The sequence below is a fragment of the Hyposmocoma kahamanoa genome, unplaced genomic scaffold (genome assembly GCF_003589595.1).
Source record: "Hyposmocoma kahamanoa isolate Upper Pololo Valley unplaced genomic scaffold, ASM358959v1 81, whole genome shotgun sequence".
Classification (NCBI taxonomy): domain Eukaryota; kingdom Metazoa; phylum Arthropoda; class Insecta; order Lepidoptera; family Cosmopterigidae; genus Hyposmocoma; species Hyposmocoma kahamanoa.
In genome coordinates, this window is record NW_020654080.1 from 1 (window position 1) to 26,453 (window position 26,453).

At 38.3% G+C, this 26,453-nt stretch overlaps 1 protein-coding gene across 1 annotated transcript in view; it reads right to left on the reverse strand.

The window, feature by feature from the left end:
• Nucleotides 1-288: 288 nt before the first annotated feature.
• The window catches only part of LOC113234156 (tryptophan--tRNA ligase, mitochondrial), a gene marked incomplete at its 3' end in the record, with an annotated part of 41,026 nt that continues 14,861 nt past the window's right edge, over nucleotides 289-26,453 (reverse strand). The window contains exons 3-5 of the mRNA XM_026469427.1: nucleotides 2,546-2,933; nucleotides 2,321-2,472; nucleotides 289-414 (exon numbers count right to left, since the gene is read on the reverse strand). Of these exons, the coding sequence (XP_026325212.1) occupies nucleotides 289-414; nucleotides 2,321-2,472; nucleotides 2,546-2,933 (666 nt within the window). The remainder of the gene's footprint in view (nucleotides 415-2,320; nucleotides 2,473-2,545; nucleotides 2,934-26,453) is intronic.

Here is a 26,453-nt window from a genome sequence, read left to right on the forward strand (position 1 = left end):
GTAGTGAACGAGCAGTAGCTTAAATGTGACGATTTCAAGTGTAAATTTATTTTACCTATGGAATAAATAATCTTTGACTTTGACTTTGACTTGTGACGGAGCGTGGGTGCTAATTCGAGTAGGCAATGCCCCGAAACGTGCTGTCAGCGGGTCATTGAAAGCCTGCTGTTGAATCTCAGCAACAACTAAAAAGCAAACAGCGTCACGCCTAGCAGTGTTCGCTCCACTATAGTGTCCAACATCATGTTGTGACAGCGTCTGTTTATTTCTTTTCTATGCAATACGCACCTTGTATTGGGCAGTAGTGAGACCGTCGCTTTCCTCGACCACTTCCTCCGGCACCTTGTCAGTGGCCAGGCAGTGCAACCGCACCAGGTTGGCCACGCCCGGTCGCTGGTCGGGATCGAAAGTCACCTGGTGACGTACGATTTTTATATATTATTAGGTTGGCTTAAAAGTCTTTGCGGTATCAAAGTAAATAAAAAACATTAAAAAAATAAAGATCAGACTTTGACCAATTATTTATTGGCTATGTTGCTTCACAATCGCTTGCTATCTTTCGGGACGTTTAAGAATTCCCCTTTCTCAAAAAATGTCTTTATTTATAAACACAACTCAAAGTTTCCTCGTAATCAAAGTCGTGTACCACAGGCATGTATCTCTAGATATATAGATTATATATATATATAGATACGTACTGTCATATATATGAGATACCTTTTTTTTGTTCATCCGGGGGAATCTGCTTACAGATACCCCGGCCCCGCGGGGGCAGAGCCGGGGTTATGTTAACCCTCTCATCTAACACGCCCAACCCGATCTTTTGGTTCTGAGAGCCATCTTACGTATTAAACAAGGAAAAAATTAAAGCAATTTCCACTTGCTTGAAGATGATCAACATATCTTTAAAACCAATACTAAATTTCGTCATTTAACTTCCAAGTAAATTGGTCGAGCGGCTTGTTGTACGGACTGCCAAATTACAATACCCGTGGTTCGATTCCACGAGCACTGTTGTGTTTCAACGTTATATTTTTAACAGCATTGTTTCACTTTTTAATGTTAACGTTGACAAATCACAATATTTGTTCATCAGAAATTGCCTAAGGTGGGTGGGTAGATATTATTAATAAAGCGTAAGGTGGGTATGGACAAATTAATAAATCACGAAATCGCTTTGCAGTTTGCATACGACCGTGTCTTCTGTGATTACGCATTGTTTCACGTTTCGTTCCTATTTGTCTATTCAGTTTTAATTACTTTCAAGGTTTTAGTGACTTTCAAAGTTTTCTTTCTTGTTTTAACATGCCGCACTTAACGGTATACAAGACTTAGACATTCCTTACACCTATCCCGATGTTAAAAACAAACAAAAAAACAATATTATATATCATATAGGTAAATAATATTGCAAAGCAATCCTTATACCGTTTGGCCACGACGGCGTTACTAAAATTGGTTGAAATTTGTGTTCTGTATTTAAGTCAGAACCACACGTTAAAGATCAAATTGGCTTAAAAACTTTCTTAAAATGTATTCACTAATGAGACGACCAGGGAGTCATACCAAAATAAATTTTATGGCTCACAGGTTAAAGATTTAGTTTGTTTAACAATTTTCTCCATATTTTTGTGCTCAGAACCATAAGGTCGATAAAGTCGGCTTGGAGGGGGTCAGGTATCGTGTGTATATGACTGTCTCCGCGTGCCCAATGTAAGTTACAGACACTTAGTTGCCGCTGCTACGCTTTAGAGCGCGCTCGATCGTTATCGCAGATAAACACTAGTTGACAACGCGAAATTGCCTAATTCTGGCATTATAAACTGCAAAAGCACCTTAGCTGTGGGTAAACGATGTGGCATGCTTGGTTGTCATAGAAATTGCTGTACTTGCGATGTCTATCTAGATATGTCTGTGTCCTGTCATTCAAAGAATTTTGTAAAACTCGAAACAAATGAAAATTTGAAGGACCTATGTTGGGCAAATACCTACTGTGATGAAGTAAAACACCCCAACCAAACTGTGATCGTTTTTGACGGCTTTGTAAAGACGTGTGTGGTTTAGCATTATCATGATGAAATGCGACACCTTTTGCGATTTAGTTCTGGTCGCTTTTCATGAATTATTGTATACTTAAAACTTTTCCGTCTATTCTTCACTAAAATATTATTTAAAAAAGTTTTTTTTTTCTGTAATTAAGAATACAAATATCTTTCGTCGACCCGGTGGGGTGAGACTCGAACCCACATTCATGCTGCAACGTATTATTTTTTCTTTCCAGTTAGCTAGTGAACTATGTCATTAGTAGAAAACGACGCACCTGTGGTGTGAAATCCGTTACAGCCTTGCGAATCTTTATGCGAATGTCATCGTCGGAGTCGGTGAGCAGAATGGTAGCTTTGCCGTCCCGATCCGACTTGGACATCTTCTTCAGAGGGTCCCGCAAACTCCGGATACGATCACTGCCATCGTCTGCGATACAAAAAGCGTTAGAGTACTTGTACATGGACCGGTCACCTTAGCACTGCGGGTACGTGCGACGCACCAGGTAGTACAGCGCGCGGTATGGGGAAGGCGCGGCCGTAGCGATGGTGAAAGGTGCGCGCCAGCAGCGCAGCTAGTTGTAGGTGCTGTAACTGATCGGCGCCCACAGGCACGTGCGTGGCGCGATGCACCAACACGTCGGCTGCCTGCAGCACGGGGTACAATAGCAGCCCCAGCGGCACGTCGGCGCCGCGCGTGCCTGCCTTCTCTCGATACTGCGGCAGGTGGTGCAACCTGGCCTGTGAGCACAGGCAGGCGAGCAGCCAACACAACTCAGTATGCCGCGGCACGGCTGACTGCGCGAACAGTATGCTGCTCTCGGGTTGTATGCCCGCAGCCAGCGCCAGGGCTGTCAGCCGCAACGTGTTCTCCTGCAGTATCAACGGCTCCTGCCATCCACAATCAACCCTTTGTTTTCCACTTGTGTCTGTCAAATTGACTTAAGAATATAAATACGACATTTAGGACCTAAAGTTGCTATTTTACGTATTAACCCTGCCATATCAGCCTGTTAGAACAAAATCACAGGATATAAGCCTCATGAATAGGAAATTTGGCCTTGCTTAGCTCGAAAACCAATGGTTTAATGGAAATACGTGTTCATGTACCGACATCCCAATCCTAATGGGTCTGTACAGTCTCGCGTCAAAGTTATAAAGTAAATTCTGTACAATAATTTTATTGTATTTAAGTGCTACAATAAAGTTAACTAACACTTCCTACATTGTATTATTTGGAATGTATTATTGATGGGGGTACACGTCTGCACAAAAATCATTGCCATTATGTCTTTTTGTTTTCGCTCCACTGAATTTAAGGCGGCTGAGTGCTGTCGGAGAGAGCCGTCTGAGGTGACGGCAGTACTCAGATAGATTTAAAAAGAGGAATTAAAAAACAAATAAAATTGCAGCGAACTGAGGATAATTGTAATACAAACCAAATTGCATTAAAATTTGTTACTAAAAAATAAACACAGAATATATTGATAAAATTAAAATAATAATGATAATTTATTTCTTTCTTAATTTAGATTTACAATAATGTTGTTTTAAACATAGTAATGCCTGTGTTAGGAGACTCCGCGCTTCTATATCCATACCGTACTACATTTAATTTATCAATCTCTCGCGTGTGTGTCTGTGAGCGCGCCTGTGTGTCTGTGCGCGCTGTGTGTCCGTGTGCGCGCCTGTAAGTCCGTGTGCGCCTGTGTCCGTGTGTGCGCCTGTGTGTCCGTGTGTGGGCGTGTGTGGCCTATGTGTGAACTCCGCGAGAGGGCGCTGTGCATGTAAACAACAGCTCCGGGCTTTATGCAAATTGTGAACAATAACGATCTTTAAATTACATTCGATAAAAGTTAATAACTTGTAACAAATAATGTGTGGCAGTGTTGTGTTACAAAAATCGAAATAATAACTATAAAAACATGAAAGTGAGATAACAACAGTGTTTCGATGAAAAAATAATAAACAAAGAGCTAAAAATTACGGAACTAGCCGTCGGAAGGAGGTTTTTAAAAAGGCGATTTTGTCCTTTATGATATTTAATTAATAAAAACGTTACAATAGGTTTGCCTTAAAATAAATTATGATATGACTGCTTCGCTACCGCGATTGAGCGAGAGTGAACTCTAAAATTTTACATTCATACATCTTGATTTCCACACTGCACTTTTGGGAATTTAACTAATGATTCATTTGTCTTTCGCAATCACTATTGGTATGCAACGTCGTCATGAAGTAACGCCATGGGTAACACCTCCCCTCCTAGACAAGCAACTATTTGCAAAGGTTGAGAGCAAATATTGCGGCTTGACGATCTTGCATAGATGTTCTTTCAGCTTCCAATGATGTGGGGACCTCCGTAGTCCTTATATTGGTTTGAGGCATCGACGATTGAGGGGTTGTTTGTTTGATTTGTAGCTGTCGGCGGCGGCGGTGTCGCAGTATGTATAAAATACTAAGTACAGCTGCACTTAATAGAGCGAAGTACAACGGTATTGTTGTATGATATATATTTGAAGGATGAACGCTGTCAATTTTTATAGGGGTTTCCATGAGAACTTGGTGTTGAATATTGTGTAATTTATCCAAATTGATTGTTGTGAAATTGAAGTGTGGCAAATTCTTGTTAAGTGGTGTGATTGTTGGGATTGACATCAGCTCGACGGCGTTACCGCGAATTTTGTCGTCAGCGTTAATGATTGTGAAATCTTTTGTTGTAATTTTGCAATCTCTGGGTACCGTTGCAAAATAGCTGCCGCTCAGTGAGCGATATTCTTCATGTTCGCAGAACATCTGAACTTTTGTAGCTTCCGGAAATGATATGATGTAATGTTGACTGTCGAGTTCCAGTAATGCATCTTTGAAGAAAGTTACCAATGTTGGGTGGCATAGATTGTCTGTTTCGCGCTGATATATGAGGTGATAGATGCAGTCTCGATGTGTGCGTTTCTGATGAGTGATCTTTTGCTCGCAAACGTTCCAAGTGTCCACCTTCGGGCATTCTGCCTCTATGTACACGAATTCCTTGGAGTTGGTTGCTATGAACGGGAATGGAGGCAGAATTACATGGGATTTTTTATTAGGGACCGGGCAAAGTCGGTAAAGGTTATAAGAGGTTGAAGATAAAATAGGGAATTTTAAGACGATCACTATTTTGTTATCAACGAAGTAGGAACCTAAGCTAATCATATCATAGTAATATCTAGTATCTAAGTTAAGAAATTGATTCGAATTATATAAAGTGCTCAATTTGCTTACTATATTGTTTAATTGCTTAATTGATAGTATTGAACGGTGCATAGATTGAGTACGACTAAATGCTAAAATATTTTCTAATCTATCTATTTCTAAAGAAAGTTCCTGAATATTTTCAGAAATTGCGTTAAAAAGTTGCATTGTCTTAATATACTGTATTACATGCTCTTCCTTCGAGGAATTTATAAGATAAGAAACAGCTTCCGTAAGCTTTTGTTGATTATGGCTTATATTATTCAGAGTTTGAGTATGTTGAATAGTCATATCCTGAAATAAAGTGATGTGTTTGTTTAAAGCCGCTGATAGTGTTTGATCATTCTTTTGCATTATTTTGATAGCATTTTCGAATCTTAGAGCGTCATTTTCATCAAGGTTACCTGTTATACTTTTAATGACTGTACCCAAGGGATTGATTAGACCACGTTTCAGTCTTTTGGGTTCAAATGATTCTAGGCGTGATTTTATTCGGTTTAATTTACTCAAGAGGTGTATGAACTGAAATTTGAAGATGAAATTGTTTTTCCTAGACACGTGGTTGATAGAGTCAGTTAACTGGATTTCAAGGGAGCTAACTTGGTCTTGGATTTTATTGATGTGTATTTCTTGTAAGAAGGAATGCTCGTGGGATATAATTTTAGTTTTGCCTAGGTTAAAGGGTAGTAACCCAGGTCCGTTCGATAAGTCATCAAGTCGGATGATGTTCCCCATCAGTTGGTCGGCTGGTACTGGGTCCAGGCTCAGGGTCATGACGAGAATCAGTTCTCTGCAACAATGTCGGTTTGATCTTTTTAGTCCTTTTTATGCGGGCCCTAGCTATAGGTTTCGATTTTTTGGCTGTGTAGACGTGGATGGGATAGTTAGCGGTAACTTTATCTTGTGTGAACCGTGTAGCTAATTTTTTTCTTTGCGCTGTAGGGTTTCTAACATATATTTGTTGACCGGGCTCGTAATCAGTGATGGGTTCACGGTCAAGGTTACGACGTAACATAATAGCTTCGCGTTGGGCCAAAGATGACTTATGTATAATTTGATATATTGTGCTCATCCGATCACGGTGGTCTTGTGTATATTGCTGTAATACGGATTCTGTTAATTCTACATCAATTGGGTGTCTAGGGCCGATATGCCCTAATATAAGGTCGAAAGGCCTACATTTAGTTAAACTGTGAATAGAACTGTTATACGCAATCAATGGGTAGGGAATTAAATTTTGGGCAGACTCGTTTGGATGTTGTAGTTTTAGTAATCTCAAATGCTCTAGCAAGGTGCTATGAAATCGTTCAATTATGCCATTTTCGTGTGGTGCATCAGCAGCAGTAGTATGATGTTGAATTTTATGGATTTTAAAGAATTCTGAAACTACTTGATTTGTAAATTCGGTGCCGTTGTCTGTGGTGAGAGAAAGTGGAAATCCGTGGTGTGTAGAAAAAGACAGGAGGGCTTTTACTATGTTCGGAGCTGTGCAATCTGGGAGGCGATATGCCTGCGCGTATTTGGAGAATGAGTCAATTATTGTTAGGTATTTTTCTAATTCTATTGTTAGTACATCTGCATGTGCTAACTCGAACGGCCTCATAGGCGGGGAAACTATTTGAAATTGAGGACGTAATGGGGCACGATCGTATTTAGCACGATTACATATGGAACATTCATTGATAAAATAGGTTATGCTTTCCTTTAATTTGGGCCAAAAATATATCTGTGACAGAGATAAAAATGTTTCATTAATACCTCTGTGATTAGTTTTTCCGGTATGGTACTTAGAAATTATATCTTGTTGTATGAGAGAGTCTGTTACGTTCTGAATTTCATTTTTACACAGCAGGACATTCATAGCGGGGCTTTGAAAAGTTCTTTGGAGGACAGGTACAACAGAGTACATTTTGTTAATGGGGTGTATGAGTATTGCAGTACGTAATTTTGGGTCAACATATTTTTTCACAATTGAGATAATTTCTTGTTCCATGTTATTTTCAGAAATTTCTACCTCCGTTCTTCGAAATGTTTGAAAGGGATGAGTAATTTTAGGGTTGGGTTTGACGGGGCTGTTAGTTAGCTTTATTATAAGTTGTCGTTTGAATTTGTTCAATGGGTCTTCTGTTATGGGTATGTTAAGTATAGGATCTTCTACTGATGTGTGTGCTGTTTCTGTCACGTGTTCATATGGGTCGGTGGGGTTAAGGACAGGGACGGGACTACTTAGAGCTCGTTGGCTAGGCGCGGTGTCGGTTGAGGACGCGCTGATAATTGGTCTGTCGTCCGGGGCTGTCACTGTCGATTCAGAATCAGAAATGTTAACTACTATTGAAGACAAGTCTTGGTTGTTAATTTCAATTCGCGACAATGCATCTGCATTCGTATTGAATTTTCCTGCCTTATAAATTGTTTCAAAATTGTATTCTGCTAGTTTTAATTTCCAACGTGTAAGTCGAGAGCTTGGCTCTTTCAGATTCATGAGCCACTGCAAAGGTTTATGGTCTGTGACTACCTTGAATTTACGCCCGAAAAGGTAGGGCCTGAAATATTTGACAGCCCATACAATAGCCAAAAGTTCTTTTTCGGTGGTTGAATAATTTATTTCGCTCTCGTTTAAAGTGCGTGAAGCGTAAGCAATTGGTCTGTCAGAACCTATTTGTCCTTGGGATAACACTGCACCGAGTGCTATGTTTGATGCATCTGTTGTTAGAATAAAATCTTTAGAAAAGTCCGGGTATTGCAGAATGGGGTCGTTAATGAGTAATGTTTTGCAGTGTTCAAAGCATTTAATGAATTCAGGAGTATGAACAATTTTAGCGCCCTTTTTCAGACATGCGGTTAGTGGTTTAGTGACACGTGCGTAGTCGGGAACGAAACGCCTGTAATATCCCGTAAGGCCTAGAAATGCTTTAATTTGTTTGGAAGTATGGGGAATCGGGTATTTTAAAATGGCTGCGATTTTGTCGGGATTTGGTTTAACTCCCTCTGGGGTTATTACATGGCCTAGGAAAGGTGTTTCACGTTTCAAAAATTCGGATTTGTCTAATTGTAACTTAAAATTTGATTCTCGAAGTCGGTCAAATATTTTGCGTAAATTAACAATGTGTTCTTGTAACGATGATGAAAATTTATTTATTTATTTATTTATTTATTAGACACAATACATTTATCATTACAGGATACATTCCTTACGATAAAGTAGCACATTTTTTATTTATTTAATATACACAGAATAATAATAAATTACATCTACTTCTTTTTATAACATATAATATAAACAGTTAACCTAGTGAATTCACTCAAAGAACATGAGAAAAGGTCAATCATTTCCGCTACTACATTTAGTGTATGCAGTGTCCTGGACATCGCCGATTTTTTAATAAGGTCAGTTCTAGCCGTCGGCACGGCCAGCAAACGGGGCCTACGACGTCTCCCAACGTAATTATCTGGGACACAAAAATTTATAGTGGCTAGTAACTCCGGGTTGTATATTTTTGCATTCAATATTGATAAAATATACCGGGCTAGTGCAAATTCCCTCCTAACGCTCAATTCGTTGTACCCCACCATGCCCAAAATAAATAACGTGGGATACATAAGTGGGAAGAAAGGATACACTCCATACTGCTTAAAATATAAAAATCTCAAAAACTTTTTTTGAACCCGTTCTACCATCAGCACATATTTAGCTTCAAATGGTGTCCATATCATTGAATTAGTTTCCAACTGGCTCCTAACTAATGCATTATATAACGCTGTAATAGCTTTGACGTTACTGAAGCCGCTAGCTGTGCGCAGTATAAAACCCAGTTTGCGGAAGGCCTTCTTACAAATATCTGTTATGTACTCGCGGAATGAAAGTGTACTTTTAAGTTGCACTCCAAGATCACGAACCTCTGATACCCGCCTCATGGAAACCTTATCAACCGTATATGTGTACTGTATTGGGGACTGTTTACGCGTAAATGAAATTATTACACATTTCGATGTATTAAAACGCAGTTTATTTTGCCTACTCCACTCCACTACTCTATCAATATCAGCCTGAAGACGATCAGCATCCGACACATTTTCTACTGGCAAATATAATTTTAAGTCATCGGCAAAAAGTAGACATCTAGCATTCTCAACTACGTGCGGCAAGTCATTAATAACTATCAGAAATTCCAATGGTCCGAGGTTGCTTCCTTGACTCACACCTGTATAAGTGAAGTATGGTTCAGATTTGTGGCCCGCGTAATCCACATATTGACGTCTATCTCTCATATAACTGACAAAAAACTTTAGTAAGTGAGGTGTAAAGCCGACCGCCGATAACTTACTCAACAAGACATCGTTATCTACTAGATCGAAGGCTTTCTGAAAATCGAAATAGGCCGCGTCTACCTGGCCTCCTCGATCAACTATAGGCGTGATATGCGACATAAATGTGAGCAAGTTACTATCTGTACTACGCTTCGCAATAAAACCATGCTGCGAGTCTGATAGTTGAGCTCCCAGTTGCGATACAATACCACGCTGTAATGCCGACTCAAATACTTTTGCCGCTATCGAAAGCACCGCTACAGGCCTATATCCCGTAATATCCGCGCCAGCTTTACCCTTAGGAACTGGAATTACTCTTGTAATTTTCCAACACTCCGGAAAGTGATGTGACCTTAAACACAAATTAAATATATGAATGAGTGGCTCACATATTATCATTCGGCAATCCTTAAATATAAATGCCGGTATCCCATCAGGGCCTGCAGATTTTTTGGGTTTGAGCTTTACCAGTGCATTCATTATATCAGACTTTTGAAAGCTTTCTAAATGAATGCGTGCCGCCGCATTAGTGTCCCGTGCCGATAATACCGCCTCATTCACGTCTAGCTTAGCCCTCGTTTTACCATACACCGAATAAAAATAGGCAGCAAATTCCCTAGCACATTCCTCTGTCGTAAGTACCTTTCCATCCTTAATAATATTTTGTGCACCATAATTATCTTTTTTAGATTTTATAAATTTCCAAAAAGATTCAGGGTCCTCTATTAAATTGTGTTGAACATAATTAATGTAATGTTGGTAAGTTAATTTAATATGTTTTTTTACTTCCGCCCTATAATATGAAAAATAATCATAATCCTCTTTACTTTTACTAGCTTTATATTTTTTATGTAATAAATTTTTATAGTTAATTTCACTAATTAATTCTACAGTGTACCATGCCGGATAAGCCTTTAACATGTTTGTAGGTTTGTGTTGTTTTTTTGGGACACAACTATTAAAAACGGTACTTAATAATTTATAGAAAACATCTACAGCGGAATCTATATCATTTAATTTATATAGTTGAGACCAATCAATGTTAGCTAAATTATAATATAACTGCGGGAAATCAGCTTTATTAAAGTTCCACTGCGGTAGCGTAAAAAACTCACCTTTTTGATTCGCGTTGTGGATGGCATCCACGGGGCGCTGCGGGATAAGCTCACCCAGCCGCAATGAGATATCGAGAGGTGGGTGATGCACGTCTACTGGTACTATTCCCTCGGCTGCCGCACACACACATACACTATTTTCCCCTTGAAATGAACATAACACTAAATCTAACTGTCTGCCGTTACAATTGAGTACCTGATTATTTTGAGTGAATTCACAAAATGTCAAAAAATATTCATAGTAATTACAAACATTAATGGAACAAGAATGCAAGTTAAAATCTCCAATGACTACAATATTAACGTTATTTACACACAATTGTTCGATTAAATGAAACAATAACATATATTCCCTATCATTACTGTTTGGAGGGATGTAAACAACACAACATAAACATAGATATCTACTACGGGAATACACTTTCGCGCAAACTAATTCGAACGAACAATCATCGATGTTTACGTCACTCGGCAATGACATTCGTCGCAGTTCATATTGTGGTGTGGCCACGAGAAGCGCGCCGCCCTGTTTACGGCCGTCCGCCCTGTCGCAACGCACAATGTGATATCCATTCGGTATTAATTCGGCGTCTTGAATTGATGTATAGAACCCAGTCTCCGTTATCGCGAATAAATCCGCATCCGATGTTAATATGCCAATGTAAAATTGTTCTAACTTTGTCCGTAATCCTCTTGCGTTTTGATAAAAAATATCAATCATTTTGCGTTTGCGTTTTTGGTTTTCCTGTTGATTTACGAAACCACACCCATTCACTAAACTCGGCATTTATAGGCCAAATGTTGGGTTGACATAAACTCTCAAATATACTTTCCGGCACCCCTATTATAAATGATGCGTAGTCTCGTTCAGTTTTTTGTCTGATTTTTTCAACCTTGACTGGTATTTCCGGGCCGCATACATTTTTAACATAAGCCTCTAAGCATTCCACCGACGTTTCTTTTTTCAAACGCCAAACATGCAAATGTTTCTTGCGCTCTGTAGCTTGAATATCTAAAATGCTAGTACTGCCTCCTTTTTTTATTTCCTTAGCTGTAAATTTTCCTTTTTTTCTCTCAACTGTTTTCCATTTGCCCAGATCCTCGTTCAAATTTCCTATATTTTTCGAAACTCTAATCACTTCCTTGCTTGTACTGCTCATTGTATCTGTACGATGTATTGCCGCGTTCTTTATGGCCCCACAGTCAGCTACCTCCGTACGCGCAGTCTTATCCGCACTACCCACATTAACATTTTGTTGGACTATCTTCGCAAATGTAGGTTTTTGTGTTAATGAATTTTGCGAATGAGTCTCCTTTTCACACAAGTTATCATGTTTTAAACTCATTGATTTTAGACAGTTTTCTAGGTGTTCATTTTTAGTTATTAATACTTCAAGTTGTTGTTCTAGTACATCCACTTTTTTTGCCTTCTCTTGAACCACTTTTAAGCTTTCACGTATAGCATACAATTCAGATTCATTGCGGTACAATATTTTCTGCAATTCATTGTAGTCTTTGGCTTGTTTTTCAAAAAGGCAAATCATCTCAGATCGAAACTCACGGAACTCTGTCAATAGTAAATTATCATTGCACTCGGTATCAGATGTCATATCTAAATTAATCTGTGTAGTTTTACTTCCACGTACGGTATTGATGTTAGTAGACGGCGTAAAGGTCTTATTGAAACTCATTAAACTGCTTCGTACAGGCGTATCCGAGTTACCTGCTTTCGGGTTTGAACAGACACATTCTGGACAAATCCACTTGTCTTTTTCTTCTTGCGATAAACATTCAAACTTTTGTTGTGTAAATCCAATGCACTTTAAATCGTACAATTTCTTGCACGTCACTTTTGAGCACTCCATGAATAAAATATTAAAAATAACTGCCCCACAGCCATTACATTTAGTGACCATCACACTTTTTATTAGAAGTAATAATTAAAATCAGTAATTTGATTTAATTAACAAGAGAGCTTAAAACACGTCCGTCACTCTGAACGAACGAACGACGAGAACGAAATACAAGAATATCATCTTGATAAACAATACAGATTTGATGCTGCAGGCCCCTCAGGATGTTATCCATAACACGTTGAAACGTGGAGGGACTGTTTTTTAGGCCCATGGGCATTCTTAAAAATTCGAAGTGGCCATTGCCATCGGCAACACTGAAGCCTGTTTTATGGATGTCAGACGGATCCATCTCCACTTGATAGAATCCGCTGGCCAAGTCTAAGGTTGTAAAATATTGACAACGCCCGAGTTTGTCCAGAATATCTGTTATATTGGGGATTGGGTATTTATCGTCTTGGGTTTTCTCATTTAATTTCCGAAAGTCAACCACTAACCTCCATTTAACCTTACCTGATGCGTCGGTCTTTTTGGGAACGATCCATATGGGAGCGCTCCATGCTGAAGTCGAAGGCCTGATAATATTTTGCTGTAACATATTTTTTATTTGTTCCTGTACTTCCCGTCGGTGTATATAAGGGTATCGATACGTTTTACTGTGCACGGGTATTTCGTCAGTAGTGTTAATTTTGTGTTTTATTTTGTTGGTAAATGTCAAAGGCTCGTTTTCCAAATAAAATATGTCAGAATATTCCTTACAGATAGCAAAAAGATTCGCTTTCTCTTCCACGTTTAAATGATCGGTACGTAGCCGCGATAAGATTTCTTGGAATCGCGCGCCCTTGCTATTGTCAGCAGGTGAGGTATTATATGTCTGTTCGTTGTATATGTGTACATATAAAGGTTTATCGAAGCTCACTGTTATGTCGTTATTAGTAGGGTTAGTAATTTCGATCCTTGCCTGATTATTTTGCGCGGTGGATAGACATGCAGTTATATTACAACCATTAATAGATTGCTGATCTATTAGTACATCTCCTTGTGGAACATTAATTGGTACTTTGATTATTCGGGCAGATTGCGCAGGGATAATTGTTTCAAATGTATTGATTGTGTGTGAATCATGCATGTGAATTGGGTTAGTCGCAAATTTGGTTTTTAATGTATGTGTTTGAAGGTCTATTTTTGCTTGCCATTGTTCTAACAGGTCGCATCCGATCAAACCATCGAATTGATCGTGAAATTTGTAAACGAACATTTTCACGGGAGTTTGTTCTTTAAACTCGGAAAAGCAAGGGATCCTTATCGAATAATCATTTTGAGTGGTTGCATGTATGTTTGTAACTATAAAAGGATCGTAATTCAATGGCATGTGAGAATAGAATTGTTCGACGGCTTCAGGACTAATAAACGACTGATTAGCGCCTGTGTCGATAAGCAGTTTTAAATTTGGGTGTTGTATTTGAATGTACGGTAGTTTTCTCTTATTTTGTAGATTGAGTTCTATTCTGGGGGGCTTAAATTTGTATCCAACTGAAAATTTTGATCATCATTTTGTTGAGCGTTTTCTGGGATTTCATTTTCAGGGTAGTATTCAATAGGTAAGTACTGGTTAGGGTCGATGTTCGTCTCATAGTTGTAGTCATTTTCATAAGTCGGGTAGTAGTCTGATTCTTGAGATTGATTCATGTTGATTTGTCTCGTTAAGGGTAGGGGACGAATAGTGGGGTGGACTATGCCACTCATTGGTACAGGATGGTTTTGTGGACCTTGAGGGTTGAAACGAGGGGGTATTTTGAATCCAGTGGACATGTTTGAGCGAGGCATAGCTCTCATTGCTTGTTGGGTCCTTGAAGGGCCTTGAAAGGGTCCTTGAGATGAACCTTGAGGTCTGGGTATAAACTGAGGTTGGTTAAGGTTTTCACGTGGAGTGAAGAAATTGTTTGGATTGAAATTAGGGGTTATGTGATTCACAGGACTACGTGGAAAGTAATTTGTTTCCTTTTGAAAGGTCTGAGATGGGGTGAAAAACGGTTTATTGTTCACGGTGAAAGGGGTTTGTCCTTTTGCATTATTGGGTTGACAATTTTTGTTCTGAGAGTAAACGACATTCATCTCATCCTGAGTATACTCAAGTGCCTGTGCAAGTGTGTTTGGTTTCATGCATCTAATTCTAGACCCTACTGGCTCTTTCAATCCGCGCGTGTAAGTTTGTAGCGCTAATTTACTGTACAGCTGCCGCTTAGCGTCGACTGTGGTACTCACGTTTTCGTGTAATTGGACATACGTCATTATGGTGCTGAGTAAGTTCTGCACCTTTTCGTAAAAGATATGAGGGGTGTCGATACCTTGAGTAAGTGACGATAAATCTGTATAAAGTGAACATTCGTCTCTATGATCCGAAAAACTATTAATCAATGTTTGACGAATTCCTGCCCAGCTGTTAGGAATACCATTAGTAGCTAAGGTGCGCGCTGCGGGTCCGGTGATTTTATTTAAAATTCCATTAAGCAAAGTCGAGTTAGACAGAGCATACTCTGGGGCCGTATTCGTATATTCTGACACTAGTTTGTCACATATGTCTAAAAATCTAACTAATATGTGGGAATTTCCATCGAATTCCGGCACCAACCTTAACGCCTTCCAAATTTGATCGATTTTCTCGCTGATTTCAGACATTTCGTCGAGTTCCTCCGGGATATGTCCTAAATTACCGAATCTAAAATTGTCTAAAATATGGTGACGAGGATGAGGCTTACTATCCTCTCTTTCTCTACGTGCGCGAGTAATCTTGATTTTTAATAGTGAAACTATACTAAAATTATGTGTACTTACTCTACTCTTTAGTGATAATAATTTAAAGGATGATCTATTACCAGGATCGGGAATAGCAACCAACAGGAAAGTGTAACTAATATCTATGACTTACAGTAGTCGCTGCATAATTTCACCCATCGATTTTTGATGTAGTGGTCCTCAGCGCAGGAAACTGTGGGCTCCTCCAACAGCACTTCTCGTGGATTCGTAGCGATAGTCGACCGTCGACGAAACGACTATCAGACGCGAGCGATCGATTTTTGGATAACTCGGCCCGATTCGCGACTATCCTACCGACTGCGCCAATTACGGAACTAGCCGTCGGAAGGAGGTTTTTAAAAAGGCGATTTTGTCCTTTATGATATTTAATTAATAAAAACGTTACAATAGGTTTGCCTTAAAATAAATTATGATATGACTGCTTCGCTACCGCGATTGAGCGAGAGTGAACTCTAAAATTTTACATTCATACATCTTGATTTCCACACTGCACTTTTGGGAATTTAACTAATGATTCATTTGTCTTTCGCAATCACTATTGGTATGCAACGTCGTCATGAAGTAACGCCATGGGTAACATAAATGTAAATAAAATCTATACATAATACATAGAACGATAAATAATTGGTAAATAAGTGAAATACGTAAATTAACAGTACGTTATTTTCAAACCTACATAACGGATTACAACCCGTCGCTTAAAACCTATATATGAACTTTGTACCCTAGGCGCCGTTCAGTTCCCACAGTTGATACGTGACGCCATCCAGTGAGGAGTAGCTGTAACATCCACAATACTGATTCGAAACTCATTAAAAGTTCAAAATATTACCGCAAGGTGGAGCGTGCGGGATGTAAATCTATTATTCCAGACGGACATTTCCTTACATGTTTACATTGCGAAGACAAATATGATTTGATATGCGCAAACGTTTCAGAAAAATTATTTTACAATACCATGACATCAGACCACAAACGAAACTGGCAGTGTCAAGCCTGCAGGTGTAAAATCCCCAAACAAGATAATACAAATACTCCAGTGCGAGCTTATACTGAGAAACAAGATGACAACATCACTATTAGAAGAAAAGCATCACCAGCTCAAGACAAACATAATGTGATTAGTTTTCATACGTCTGTTGACGATCAAATACAAAATGATATTAGTATAACGGGCGATACGGTATACCTGTCTAAACCTACCCCAGAGAGACATCTAACAAATAGCATGAATTATGAACAACTACGTGAGCGTTTATTTCAAAAACTCGATAGTAATAAACAATCAATAATACAGGAAATAAAATGCACTATCCAATAAGTGATAACAAACGCTATCTCAAAATTCAAATCAGAATTTAGTAAGCGAACAGATACATTAACATTTGAACACAAGAAAATACAAAACAAAATTACAAATATTAATGGAAAAATAGCACATCTCGAAACGCAACTGAAAGAACTCCAAAATAAGTACTTCCAAACTACTGTTACCGAGAATGCACATACAAATACCATTAAAACTAAAAATTACATAAACGATAATAGTAAAAAATTGTACTGCATGACCTGAAAGAATATTATAAGAAACGGAGGACAGCGTACATAATCACGTAATTCCAATATTCCATAACATATTAAATGTTAACCTAGTAGGCTACATAGAAGACTTGAAAAGAGTAGGAAGGAACAGAGAGCTCAGGCCATTAGAAATAGAGCTACTGAGTAAAAAAAATACTAGATATACAGGGTGTAACCGCAAGGTGTAGTCATATTAAAGGAGCCAAACCTATACTTGATCTAGACCCTCTGTGCAAAATATCAAATAAAAATAAGTGACTTTTATAAGTTTAATTATGTTTGTATAAATAGTGATTGTCCGAAACAACCACTGCGTCACAACTCTATTGCTAGTTACGTTACTACGACTTCACAAATTCATTAATGAAACCTGGGCGGCCGCAAGCGGGGCGAAAGAACAGCTGACTACAATTGAAATGCCACTGTAAAAACATGATTTGAATATGTTGATAACACGTTAATATTAAGTAACAAAATCTTTAAATACATAGAAAAATCGAATTATTTCTAACAATATTATTTTATGCCATACCTAGGTACGTACTTATTTACATACAATTTAAAGGATATTTATTTACTTATTAAGCCCGTAGTTACGCACGCCTTCATCGTATACACATTCTACATAATTTTGTATTAATACATTTATTTATGACAATTTTACAATAGTGGATACTTTTTTAATTGGTACTTACCTACTGTGCAATTCATACACGTTTTAATGAATTTCCTACGAATTGTAATTCACTGTTGTACAATGTACGAAATATTGACTTGTTTACGATAATTTTGAATAATAAACAAGTACAATCACTGCACGCACTGCTGGCACATTTCACACATTTACAGGTAAGGTTCAAAATGCCGACCTCCATGCAATATGCATATTTCCGTGCGTCGGTACAGAGACTGCTCTACTCTTTGAAGCATCTGCCGAGTGATTTGACTAAACGCCATTTCGATCCGCTGCCTCATTTCTTCTGCGCTTTCACAGGACTCCGCATAAACAATATTTTTATATGACCCCACAAAAAAAATCGAGCGGTGTCAAGTCTGGGGACCACGCTGGCCAGGGTACAGGACCTCCCCGCCAAATCCACTGCGGGAAACGGTCGTTCAGATGGGAACGTACATTTCGAGCAAAATGTGCGGGTGCTCCATGGTGCTAGAAAGTCATCCTGTGTTCCATCACGAGTCTCACGTATTGTGTCACTGGCAGGGCCATCAGAACGTCATCCAAGTCTTCTGTTAGGAATCTTAAATAATTGGCCCCATTCAGACTTGCCGGCAAAAACACTGGACCGATGACGGCACAACCTATTATACCAGCCCACACGTTAATCCGCCACTGGTGTTGAAAATTTGATTCCCTTGATACGCGGGGATTCAAATGAGTCCAAAAATGTTCATTATGCATATTGATAATGCCCGCACGCGTAAATGACGCCTCGTCTGTCCACAGTACCGACGAAGCGAAGTCGGGAGACCTCCCAACCTGGTCGCGGTACCAGCGGCAAAATGCCAAACGTAGATCATAGTCCGCTTGTAACAGCTCCTGCGTTCTTTGAAAATGGTATGGGTGCTGGCCATCATCCCGTAGCACACGCCACACACTCATATGGTTCACACCACCAAAGGCTGCCGCAGCACGACGAGTACTTGTCTTTGGATTGCCGAGAAAATGTTCCAAAACATCTGCCTCGAATTCTGGGTCTCGTGAACTCGGCCGGCCTTCAGAACTGGAACCACGGAACGATCCACTATTATGAAGTCTCATAACCATCTTCCTGAAGCATTCCACAGTAGGAAATGGTCGACGTCGATTTTCTGGGACGCCATCAATAAACTTTGCCCAATAAATTTGGCGAGGCTGGCGCAAGCTCCCATCGGCTGCGCCAACGCACAACATCATCTCTTAGTAATCACTATTGCTTAAGCGTGACATAGTTTAAATAAACACAAAAACAAGACACAAACAAAACGATGACACCTATTTAGTCCTCACAACGCAAACGGCAATTACAGACTGTTACAAAAAATTAAAAAATAGCGCCTCTGCCTCAGCGGCGGCACATCAAAGGACGCCGACTGAAACGCAAATTTTGGAATATAGGGTAACGTTTTCATAATGTACCTACAGGATGAAATTAAAATTATTACCATCCTTTTAAAATAAGACCCTTCTCCTGATACAAATTACATCATTACATACACATTAAACGAATACCTATATCCTACGTCTACGACCTTCAACGTTGCACTGCATACGCCTTTGTTTGTAAACAAGCTCTGAACATCACCCGTACCACTTCCACACAACGCAAGAACTGACTGGGTGATTACGGATATACTGCACTAAGGAGGCAGTCACCCATCGGAAACTCACGACGTCCGAAACGAAAGCCTAACACACTAACCACTACACCATGGAGTCAGTCGACTATAGGAATCAAATCCACGACCTCCGAAACGAAAGCCTAACACTCTAACCACTACACCATGGAGGCAGTCGACTACCTATAGGAATCAAATCCACGACCTCCGAAAACAAAGCCTAACACTAACCACTACACCATGGAGGCAGTCGACTATGGGAATCAAATCCACAACCGCCGAAACGAAAGCCTAACACTCTAACCACTACACCATAGAGGCAGTCGACTATGGGAATCAAATCCACGACTTCCGAAAAGAAAGCCTAACACTCTAACCACTAGACTATGGAGGCAGTCGACTATGGGAATCAAATCTACGACATCCGCAAAGAAAACCTAACACTCTAACAACTACCCCATAGAGCCAGTCAACTATGAGAATCGAATCCACGACCTCCGAAACGAGTCTAACATTAACCACTACTCCACATCACGATGTATAAAATCAAATGCTGGCGGCGAAAATCAAAGGTGATATTTTTGCCGCCAAAGTTGCCGCCAAAGGCTTGCGACTTCGCTACGATTACGTATCGCGTACGCAAGGCGACTAATCTTGATACTTTGTTTATTTAGGTAAGATTTTTTATGGTTTTACACTATTGCTAATTTAAACTATTCTAAAATATTTCTTTAGATGAGTAGATATTATTAGGAAGTAAGAACCTTAATAGGTTCAACGGATATTAATTATTTCAATTTCACCATGTAATAAACCCATACACAGAAAGTTGTCGTGTGTAGATAAGACAAATTAAGCGTAAGCCTGTTGTTAGAAACGTGCGCTCAGCAATAGACGTATGTAAGTTAGTAAAGTACTATTTTTTGCACAAGGTTTAGTCCACTACACTTGCATAGTAAGTACTGGTCTTTGAAGATTTCGGCAATTATCTCCGAAATCCAAGTTTTCTCACGATATTTTCATTTCCAAGCAAGTGATGAAAATTTATTTTATTTTTATTTTTTATTTTTTATTTATGGCACAATGTACAGACATCAGATACAGAAAGTGAGGAAAATAAAAACACTTAAAAATTAATACAACAGGCATATCTGTGCCCAATTATTACTGTGCTTAACATTCATTTTAAAACATTTAGATATACTTAAACAGACACTAAATCAATCATAAAAAAAAATTAAATTAAATTAAAATTACAATAATTAATTCGTGGTCAACGATCAAAACTAATTTCTTGACGTTTACCGACCTTCAGGTTGCACCTTTACGATGAAAGTGTCCCAATACAAAATTTCAACTTTTTGGGAATAAAAAAGAAAATAAGATTTCAAGTTTTTTCATATTTTCATATTATTTTATTTATTACCTACTCTTGAAGTACTAAAGGTGATGGCCTTATTAGTCTTTGAAAATAATGAGGAAAAATGGAACTTTACAACTGAAAATTGTTTCTGATCATTTTAATGTTCAACAATTTAAAAACATAATTTACAAAAACTAGTCGCCAATAGGTCTTTTTTTTAACGATTTTTTTGTTATCATTTAACGTATTAAGAATTAAGTCTTTTTAATGTTCATCAGCTAAGCAAGATGTCATAACCCTTGATATTGTTTTGTGGTCCCTGTTTCACAATTAAAAAAGAAGAAAGTCCACGAAACAAAAAAGTAAGGCCCTTTAAAAAGTAAGTTACTAAAAAAATATTTTTTTTTAACTATTAAGCGACGGGTCGAACAAGTCGTGTACCCGGTGGAAAGCGTCACGCCTGTCCATAACAGTAGCACTGCCGCTCGAAGGCTACTGCTACGGCGTCCATCTTTCTGAGACATAGTTGACAAGTCCCATGTGCCTGTAATTTCACCAGCACCCTTACCCTTCAAAACTGTAACACGGTAATGTGGCAGTACTACCCTGGACGAACTCACAAGGAGCTCTACTGCTACTAGTGATTTTTGAATATGATTTTCGGAACGAAAATGGCTCAAATGCTAATCCGTCAGTGGCAGCGTGTTGTCTTTGCAAATGCAGATTCAACAACAAATGCGGCGTTAATATTTCGACGCGGGAGTAGAATTTTTAAACTGAAAGAACAAAATGAAAGGGACCTTTATGAATCAGTGCTATTCGAGCTTTAATTGCACAATTTCATCTTCACCACAGTGTGACTAATGTAACAAAATATTTTTTTAAGATGGTTTTACGGTATAAACTCATTTTTTAATTTTTTGATTTGGGTCGCTTTCATTGTAAGGGTGCGAAGTATTAGTCGGATAATTGCGTCATATTGCGTCATGCGTTAGAAGAAACATACCGACTGATTCGCTAGCCGCCATGCGTTAGAACAGTACCGACGGATAGAAAGAGACAAATTTCATTCATTAAAATACAATAGATGAATGCGTATGGTAAAAAGAAACAGAGATAACTTTAAATATGTGTTTTTTAGAGGACATTAGTTTTATTAATGGATATTAAATGGAAATTTGTGTATTTTGTATGTTTGAAGATATGAAGTTAACGAAACCATATTACGTTATTATGTACTAAGTTTTAAATAATAGTTTTATTATGAACTAGTATTTTGGCAAAGTAATCGATAATATTTATTTTTCATTAAATGTTCACACGCATATTACATGAATAAAATAATAATAAATTTAGTAAATTATAACATAGTAATAAGAATATGGCATTAAGTACTTTATCATTTACAATAACATGCCTGAATTTCACAATTTTTTCAAGTTACGTAATTTGGTTGTATTATGATACTCAATAGAGATGTGATGTGACTATTTATTTTCGTTAAATGACATCAGCTGATCGAAACTGTTCATGGCGAAATTTCCATAAATAACGTAGTGTGTACTAAAACAACTTTGCTAAATAGTTTCATACCATTAACTGAATCCGACCTTCAAATATGACCACACCTTGCTGTTACACCATAGTAGTGTATATTACAAAATAGGCAATATTTTAGAAATTCCAAGTTTACAGTCACTGAACACCTAGATAAAAATGAAATGAATAAACGAAAAGAGCTAATCAAAGTGCTTCGAGTTGAGAGGAAAAATGGAAAACATGCGGTTCTACGAAACAATAGATTATATATCAACGGAAGAGAATACAAAGAATATGCAGGTACAGAAGATGGAAATAAAAGCCAAATTTCGTACAGCACCAGCGTACAAAGCAACACACGGGAAAGCTCGTGCGCTTGTAACAAGCCAAAGGAACAACATGTGCTGCAGCCTACCGTAAGTGAGGAGGTCTGAGCTGCAGAGGACATACCTTTGGTGGCAAACAAACCTAAAGTACAAAAATCCTTTTTTCGAGAATTTTAACATACTGACCCAAAACATGCGAAGCCTCAAAAACAAAATAGATACTATTGAACTAGCTCTACAAGACCACAACTTTGACGCAATCTGCATATCTGAAACCTGGATAAAACCGGATCAAAAGGAATACATACGTGTCAGTAATTATTCTTTTGCTGCTGCTTATTACAGAAGGCAACGAAGTGAAGGAGGAGTGGCAATATTGTTGAGGGAAGATATTCCCTACACAGAAATTTATGAAATTAAAAACTTGTCCGTGGATAACATAGTAGAGTGTTGTGCCCTAGAATTAAAGTTGAATACTATTAAAATAACAATTTATAGAGCGGACCGTGAGATTAATACGTTATTTAATTTCCTAGACAAACTATTACAAAAATTAAAACATAAAAATAATAAACATATAATTATAACTGGAGATTTCAACACAGACAAATTACGAAACTCTACTAATTACCAAATATTTATAAATAAAATGTTGGAATATGGTTTGCATCAGACAGCGGATAGCCCCACTAGGATTACTTCTCCTAGTTCAACATGTATAGATCTCTTATTTACAAATAGGAAAAATATTGATGTCACCATTAAAGATCTCTGGCTGTCAGATCATCATGGTTTAATAAGTAAGCTCGAAATAACGGGAGAAATATAATAAGCAATTTTATAAACGAATTTTCAACAAATCAAATATCAATCGATTTAAACAAGTAATACGTAAAATAAACTGGAATAATTACATACCTAATTTTAATAATAATAATAGTGTAAATGAAAACTTTAACAAATTTCACGATAAACTGCTTGAAACTCTAAACGAATGTATACCAATGAAATTATTCAAAAGCATAGTAAATCATAGTAAAACAGCTTAGTTAACAAATGGTATAAAAACTTCTTGCAAAAACAAAAGATTATTGCAAATATTGGTAAATCAGTCAAATAATGAAATAATCCAAAACCACTGTAAGTCATATCTTAAAATATTTAAAAAATGCATTAAACAATCGAAACAACGGAGTTACATTAAAAAAATTAATGAATCACAAAATAAAACAAAATGTATGTGGACTGTGATAAAGCACGTAACTAAAAACAAATGCGCCAATAATCATCATAAAAATGTACATTTAAAATCTGGCGATATCCCAATGACGTGTCCACATTTAGTAGCAAACGAATTCAACAGGTTTTTTGCTTCAGTAGGTAAACCACTGAGTAAAAACCAAGTGGACCAAGAACGTGCAGTACTTGAACCTACAACAAATTCAATATTCCTGAAGCCAATAACAGAAAAAGAAATGAATGGCAGAAAACTTCCTAATAAATACAATTCCTAATAAACAGCTACGGGAGCGACGAAATATCTATAATTTTGATAAAATCTTGTCGCGATGAATTTATTAACACCTGTACTCACCGCTCTAGTGAACCAATCGCATGACCAAAACATTTTTCCAGATAGGCTAAAAATATCAAAAATCAAACCTATTTTTAAAAAAGCAAGGCAAACCAGACCAACCCAACCAGTACAGACCAATCGCATTACTTACCACAATTTCCAAATTATTTAAAAAACCAATGTTCAACTGAATGTACTCATTTCTGGAGAAATATAAGATACTGGATAAGAATCAATATGGCTTTCGCGAAAAACGTTCGACAGTCCTCGCCACATACAACTACATACAGGAGATTCTGAACCATATAAGGGAAAAATGTCACGCAGTCGGTGTACTCTTGGACATGTCCTACGATAGGGTTGACCATCATGAAGTGTTGCTATCAAAACTACATGGAGTTGGTATTCGTGGAGGTGCACTAAAATGGATTCGTTCTTCTCTACACAATAGACGACAGTTCGAGCAGAGTTAGTATTTTAATGATCAAACTCGGGAAATTAAACCTATTAAATCAGGAGCTGTAACTATAAATCATTAAAACCCACAGGGAAGTGTTTTGGGTTGTGTTCTCTTCCTAGTATATATTAATGACTTGCCAAAAACAATAAACACAAAGTGTATTCTTTTTGCTGATGATGTCTCTGTCCTTTTTAGATGCCCCAAAAATGTCGATTATAATCCAATAATAAACTCCAAACTAATTACTTTAAAAAAATGGCTTAACGCACAGAACTTTGAAATAAACAATAATAAAACTCAACTCATACAGTTCCATCCTTATCAAAAATCACCAATAAATCTAAATAAAGTTAAAACCAATCAAAACATCCAAGAAGTACCCAATATACAAATGCCATCGATTCGCATTTAAACTGGAAGGCTCATGTAGACAGAATTGGGAAAAACATTTTAAATTTATCTATGCTCTTAGCGCCCTAAAAGCCAATACGCATGCAAAGTGTGTCTTATCTGCATACTACGCGTACGCGTGTGCATGGTTGCGCTACGGAATTATTCTATGGGGACAAAGTACTCATGTGCATTACCTGTTCATTCTTCAAAAAAAATGTCTCCGTATTATAGTAAAAATCCGTCAACGGGAAAGTTGTAGACCACATTTTATTAAAGAGAACATACTAACTCTCCCATGCCTTTATATCATGGAAGTAGCATTGTTTATCCGTAAACAACCAACATATCTTGAATTTACTCAAAATCCCCGCCGTCAATATAATCTAATTCTGCCTGAACCCAAATTAGAAACTTTGAAAAAGGTCCATTGAATAGTCCAATTATAATCTACAATAAAATCCCAGTATTTATTAGACAAGAGGATACATTAATGCATTTAAAAAGAAATTGAAGCAATATCTTATTCACAAATCATATTATTCGATAAAAGAGTTTATGTGTGAAAATTAAAGGCACGGAAAGCTCACTTCATTTAAATTAATTAAATTTTTTAATAATTTAAAGATTTAGTTTTTAAGCTTATTTGCAACACCCTGACTGTCTTATGTACAATACCAAATTTTATTGTAAGAACTTTTTATTATGTAAATGTGCATGTGCAATATGAGATAAATAAATAAATAAATGTGTGCGCGTGTGTGTCCGTGTGAGCGCGTGTGTACCCGTGTCTGCGCGTGTGTCCGTGAGTGCGGGTGTGTCCCTGTGTGCGCGTGTGTCCGTGTGTGCGCGTGTGTGCCCGTGTGTGCGCATGTGGGCGCGTGTGTACCCATGTGTGCGCGTGTGTACCCGTTTGTGCGCGTGTGTGCCCGTGTGTGCACGTGTGACCCCGTGAGTGCGCTTGTATGCCCGTATGTACGCATGTGTGCCCGTGTGTGCGCGTGTGTGCTCGTGTGTGCCCTTGTATGCGCATGTGTGCCCGTGTGTGAGCGTGTGCGCCCGTGCGTGCGCAAGTGTGCCCGTGCGCGCACGTGTGTGCGTTTGTGTGCCCGTGTGTGCCCGTCTGTGCGTGTATGTGCCCGGGTGTGCGTTTGTGTGCGCGTGAGTACGCGTGTGTGCGCGTGTGTGCCAGTGTGTCCGTGATTGCACGTGTGTGTCCGTGAGTGCCCGTATGTGTCCGTGAGTGCCCGTGTGTGTCCGTGAGTGCCCGTGTGTGTCCGTGAGTGACACTGGAGTATTAAAATCAATATTACCATCAATTACCTATGCATTAGCACTTTTGAAAACGAAAACTAATTACAACGCGGCACTTGCGAGCTGTTACGCCTACGCCTACGCATGGCTCAAATACGGCGTCATGCTGTGGAGTATGAGCGAGAATAATAGATACAGCGTTTCTGACTTTAACTCTAACACTATGTATCAAGAAAAAATAAATATAGGATGTTATAGAGAATG